The sequence below is a fragment of the Vespula pensylvanica genome, chromosome 1 (genome assembly GCF_014466175.1).
Source record: "Vespula pensylvanica isolate Volc-1 chromosome 1, ASM1446617v1, whole genome shotgun sequence".
NCBI classification, from domain to species: Eukaryota; Metazoa; Arthropoda; class Insecta; order Hymenoptera; family Vespidae; genus Vespula; species Vespula pensylvanica.
Window position 1 is genome coordinate 3,161,784 of NC_057685.1, and position 6,459 is coordinate 3,168,242.

At 38.3% G+C, this 6,459-nt stretch overlaps 1 protein-coding gene across 3 annotated transcripts in view; it reads left to right on the forward strand.

Moving 5' to 3' along the window:
* The window catches only part of LOC122637454 (leucine-rich repeat-containing protein 15-like), a 21,908-nt gene extending 16,167 nt beyond the window's left edge, over positions 1-5,741 (forward strand). For 2 of the 3 annotated variants that reach the window (XM_043829581.1, XM_043829588.1), the window contains exon 2: positions 3,602-5,741. In XM_043829581.1, coding sequence (XP_043685516.1) covers positions 3,634-5,646 — 2,013 coding nt within the window. In that variant the 5' untranslated portion in view covers positions 3,602-3,633 and the 3' untranslated portion in view covers positions 5,647-5,741. Of the gene's footprint in view, positions 1-1,806; positions 2,087-3,601 lie in introns of those variants that run through there. The other variant, XM_043829571.1, reaches the window with a different exon arrangement.
* The last annotated feature ends 718 nt before the right edge of the window (positions 5,742-6,459 follow it).

The window sequence follows — 6,459 nt, forward strand, 5'->3', positions numbered from 1 at the left end:
CGTTTCATCGAAATTTTATTATCTTCCTCTCTTTCGCGAGATATGACGTCGCGCAGACGGAATCGATACTTCAGTTTTAATCCTACGTTATTATCGGATTTTCAGTCTCTTCTTATTACTCGTATACGTAGAGATATACATAAATGTGAATATATATACTATCATATATATACTATCATTGGATCCTCTATGTGCATATTCTCAAAAAAAAAAAAAAAAAAAAAAAAAGAAAAAAAAATACACAAATATATAGAGAATTGTTCGATAATTATTATAGTATCATTTTAATATATAATATCCTCGTGAAATTATTAGAATAATTTGTTTAAATATCACATTTTCACGATAAATATTATACTATTTCCCAATAATATTTTCTCTGGTTTTATTAAATAGAATTTATTCTACTTGATCTCTCAATATTTAAATGATTTATTAAACTATATATATATATATATATATATATATATATATATATATATATATATATATATACACGGATAAGATGCACAAATTTTTATATCATATATATACCCACGTAAACACACGCATACGTATATTCGAAGGAAACATTTTCGATACAGCCGGATAGTGGAATAAAGTAATTTGCAAGATAGTACTGGATAGATTTTTCCTTAGAGTTCCTGTCCACAGCCGGTTCGATCCTAGGTTGCTTCCGCAAAAGTAGATTTCCAAGTTAGGAACGGTTAACGTCGTTTTTAGATAGGAGATAGTGTTATCTTCCTTCCTTTCTCTTCCTCTCTCATCCAAAAGGGAGAATGTTTCCAAGGATATTCCGATCTACGGCCTAGATCTACGATCTGGATACTAGATTTGGATACTTTCTCGCACCGTTGGTATCCTTGTATCCCAATACTGTTAAAATGTATCTTTACCCATTACCGTTCTTACCCTTCTTTCAGAATATTCGTATCCTCTTGATTCACCCTACCTTTTACTTCTCCATCTTTATCTCTATCTCTCTATCTTTATATATATATATATATATATATATATATATATATATGTATCTCTCTCTCTCTCTCTTTCTTTCTATCTATCTATCTCTATCTCTTCTTCTCTGTCTTTTACCCTCGACACCCTCACGACGACTTCTCGAAGAGAAGTCTTTTCTTCAATTTGCATAACTTTCCGGCAGGCACGTCGTACTCCGAACAAGGGGATTTCGATGAACCTAAATATCGCTTCCCACGGAGAGAAAAAGAGAAAACAGTGAGAGAGAATAGAGAAAGAAAGAGAGAGAGAGAGAGAGAGAGAGAGAGAAAAGGAAAAAAAAAAGGGAGCCTGTTGATCGTTTTATGAAAATTTCACGCTACCTTCCGCTCTAAAAGAGAACTCGGAAAAGGTCGATTCCAGGCTTGACCTTTTTTCTTCTCTTTTTTTGCCTTATATATATATATATATATTATACATATATAAATTTATATATATATATATATATATATATATATATTTAAAGTTTCCGTTTGGAGAATAGTAAATGTCTTACTCGTCAAGAAGAACTATTAAACGTGGCCCCATATATTTAAAAAAACAGATCATTTCATAATATCGTTCTCAAAATATTTTTCTAATGGAAATAATAATACGTTAGAGTCTAACTCCTAATTAGTTATCCATATTGACTATGACGAACGTTCAGTCGTTATCAAGTTTAACGATCTCGCTGGGATGCAGTCAGATGGTTGAGGAAAATCGACCGTCCGTTCACTCGAACGATTTTAAACGGGCCAACACGATGCGGTACGCTACGCTACGGAACGGTGCGGTGCGGTGCGGTGCGGTGCGGTGCGGTGCGGGTGCGGTGCGGCGTTAAATTTGAAAACTTGGAGGGTAGTAGTAGACAGACCGTTGTCGAATCGAACGACCAGCCGTTGCTGTCACTGCTTGCTAGTCCCTGCTGTTGCTGCTGCTGTCGTTGCCGTTGCCGTTGCCGTTGCCGTTGCCGTTGTCGTGGCCGCTGCTGTTGGGAAATGTAAATGCGTCCTTTTTCTTTTGATGCCTCGAGGGAGGCGGAGAACGATCCTTTTCGAACAGGTGGCAGAGACCAGATGCGGTCCAACAGGTAGGAAACCAAACGACCATGATTCTTTCTTTCTGTCTCTTTCTCTCTCTTTTTTTCTGTGTCCAAAAATGCATAAATTATAAACTCACGATATCTTTTTGAATTTCAGTATCGAGTTCTATATGTTTCTAATATATTTTTTCATAGGTATATATATATATATATATATATACATATATTATATGTTTTATATATATATATATGTATATAGTACCTTCTATTCTCGATATCTTTTGAAATACCCGTTTATTTTCAGGTTTGTCGGCTTTTTTTTTGTTCTTTAATATCATTTATCTTTTTCGTTAATTCAATTAACTTTTATCTCAAATACGTTCAACGATGAGATTTAATTTTACTCTCTCTCTCTCTGTCTCTCTCTCTCTCTCTCTCTCTCTCTCTCTCTCTCTTTTCGTGTCTCTTTCTTTTTTTCTTTCTGATTTCCCTGACTATCACTACACTCTTCTTTCCTTTTCTCGGAAAAATTAATCGAATTAAAATGTCGACGCAACGAATCGTACAATCATTCGTTTACTACCGGATTAATTTCGTTTTGTGTCTCGACGTTCATATTACCAAAGTTGTCTGACACAAGTGCTTTCGTCATTGATAACAGTCAACCAGAATATTTTTCATTAGACCGTCGCGTTCCACTTTTCGGAGTTCGTTGAATTGTTTCGTTGAAACGTTCAAATTTTTCTCTACGTATGTAGTTACATATCCGCAAAACCCACGATTAAAAATATTTTTAAAACTTTTAAAAAGTAGATTATGAAATACTCTCTTCCTATATATATATATATATATATATATATATATATATTTAATATTAATATTTAATATTAATAGCTCCATTTTTTTTAAACGCTTATTAATTAAATACCTAAAAATTATTACTAATTCTTTTTTTAGTAATTATATAAAATGCAGAGAAAAGAGCGATAGAAAAATTGATCGGTATTATAGATCAAATTTTTCGATCTTATTCTATAAAACTAATCGATCGTTTATATAGTAGTAATCGATGCATACGATGCTTTAATTTAATTATAACAATTTAACATTCTAAATATAGACACAATTACGAAGAAAAAAACCTTTTTCTTAGAAAATAAAATATAGAGATAAGAATGGAAAAAAAGATTCTCCGATATCATAGATCAAATTTTTCGATCTCTTCCTTCTAAAAAAAAAAAAAAAAAGAAAAAAAAATATATCGGCGAATAAAACTATTCGATCGTTTGATTACTCCATGTACATAATATTTACTACAAATATATTGATAAATTCTCTATTAAACGTGCTTACAATTACCAACAAAAAGAAATTTCTTTTAGATATAAATTGAATAACTACCTGAAACTTTGAAGAAATATTAAAGAATGACGAAAGAAAAAATTGATCGATATCGTAAATTTATTGATCTGGTTAAAAAAAAAAAAAAAAAAAAAAAAGAATTAAAAAAGGAACAATTTGTCGAGCAACGAAACTAATCGATCGTTTAATTATGATTTGCAGAACAGTTTCGGTCGGGAGGAAGCTCATATGGAATGGCATCGCATGGATCCTCGCCGAAGAGAAGGGGGCCGATCGCGATAGCGATGCTCGCCGTTTTGACGAGTGCCGTGTCGGGCGGCTTCTGTCCGCCACGATGTCGTTGCGACGACGAAACCCTAAGGGCATCATGCGCTTACGCGGATCTCGAGTTCGTACCGATCCAGCTCAACCCAGAGATACGACATTTGGATCTTTCGAACAATCGCGTGGCGAACCTGCACTTGACCTTCTGTTTCTACGGTAACCTGGAAAGTCTCGATCTTAGCTCGAATCTGATCCGTACGCTCGGGACGGACAATTTCGCACTTCAGACGAGCCTTTTAACCCTCAACGTTAGTTCCAATTCCATCAGGACAATAGCGAAAAACGCTTTGAACGGTTTGAAGTCATTGAGAGAGTTGAATCTGGCTGACAACAATATAACGGAGATGGACGAGCAAGCGTTCAAATATACCAGCGAGTTAGAAGTTCTCGACCTCAGTGGCAACTCGATCACAAGTTTACCTAAAGATCTGATGAAGAATCTACACAAGATAAGAACGTTACTTCTCAAAAGAAATTCTCTTTTGGAGGTACCAGCCGATAACCTGGCTTTGGCACCGAGCCTGGAGAACGTCGATCTTTCGGAGAATCTTATTCAGGAATTAACCAGAGACTCCTTGCCGTCCTTACCGTCGTTGGTCTCGTTGAATCTAGCGGACAATGTGATCAGAAGTATCGCCGACGACGTTTTCGACCGATTGCCAGGTTTATTGCGTCTCGATCTCTCGGGGAACAACTTGACCTCGGTCCCGACCGTTGCATTGGCCAGACTTAATGTTCTTTCGAGTTTGATCCTCAATCGTAATCCCCTTGGTACATTACGTCCCGTAGCCTTTCGCAATCTCTTCGAACTGAGAAGTCTCGAACTCGACGATTGCACGCTTGAGAATATCCACGCGAGAGCGTTTGCGGATAACGTCAATCTCGAAAGGATCTCGTTAGATGGGAATCGCGAACTCAAGGAATTACCTGGACGAGTATTGTACGGTGCTCGATATTTAAAATGGGTTTCCCTGCGTCGTTGCAGTCTCGCGACTCTTCAACCAACGCAGTTTCCGGTTGACGGTCTCTCCTTGCTACGAGTCGGCGGGAACCCTCTCGTTTGTAACTGTTCGGTGCATTGGCTCTGGAACGTTATCAGAGCGGAAGAAAGGCGTAACGAGACGCGATTGGAGCTCGACACGAACGACATCGTTTGTACGGACGAGGAATTTGCTGGGAAACCACTGATCGCCCTACCGGAAGGATCCCTACGTTGCAGATTGAGTCCTCTCTATCTCAGCTTGTCCGCGGCTGGTTGCCTCGCGGCAACAGCCAGTATCCTGGCTTTGATAGCTCATCTTACAAGAGCCAAAAGGAAGAAACGCTTGGCTTACGCGGCACCAAACAGGCCAGAATTTTTAGTCTACGTTGGTAGAAGCAACGAAGAATTAGCGAAGAACGCGGAATCGTGTAATAGAAGGTTGTTGGCCCGGCACGAGGACACTTCTTATGACACGCCTAGAGCTAAAGCAGTCGTTAGGGCTCCTAGATCCCAAGATCACAACATTTACGAGACACCGAGGTACGCTCGACCCGAAAGACGATTGGATGCGGTAGAACCACCTACTTCCATGGCCGGTATTCATGGAAGACAACAACAACAGCACCAACAACAGCAACAACATCAACATCAACTTCAACTCCAACATCAACATCAACATCAACTTCAACTTCAACATCAATATCAACAACAACATCAACTTCAACTTCAACAGCAACAACAGCAACAACCGCTAGACGAGGGTGTCTACGCTGTAGCGGATGTTACAGGTCTTCGAGATGAACCACCGGAAATGTTATCCCTTTACCGTATGCAGAATACACGAATGAACGTACAGCGCGCCGATTATGGTTACGATTATGAGTACGATTATGATTACGAGCCTCCACTTCCGGACAAGCCTCACGTTGTTTTCGTTTGAACGAAGATGTGGATGGGAAGTGAATGTCAGACGAACAGAGATAGAGATACGTAGATAGAAACAAAGAAAGAAAGAAAGAAAGAAATAGAGATAGACGGAAAGAGACAAGAGAAAGAGAAAGACAAAGAAAGAGAAAGAGAAAGAGAGAATGTGTGTTCCCCTTGATTTCGTTTTACGTTAAAATGGTCTCGACCAAATCGAGATTCCAATCGCGCTTTTCCAACGAATATCTATCTATCTCTATCTTCTCTCTCTCTCTCTCTCTCTCTCCCTACCCCTTCACTCCCTTAACCTCTTTCTCTCTCTCTCTCTCTCTCTCTCTCTCACTCGTCGTTTCGTTCGACGAGAACAGCTGCGCTTCTTCGATCTTTTCGAGAGCCAACTTACTCGCCTCTCCGTTCGCGTATAGTGACTTTGGAAATGTCTGAGATAGCTCGTCGATACCTATTGTGTGTGTCTTCTTCTTCTTTCCGTGTGCGCGTGTCTATACGTATTCGTATCTACTACATGTTTGATTAGATTTTATATATATATATATATATATATACACACATGTTTTTTTTCTGTTGTTATTTCTTTATTTCTATTTTATTATTTTCTTTCTCTCTCCCTCTCTCTCTCTCTCTCTCTCTCTCTCGCGCCTCGTCGTCGTTGTAACCGGATAGAAAAGAAACTTTTGAAAGACACTTCGACGATCGGACAACGCGATACGATCCGTGATATCGAATATCGGTTATCGACTACGAGGTCCGTTACATCCATCCAATCCGTTAGGTCGCACTATTTATTTCAATATATTCACGAGTTTCGTTT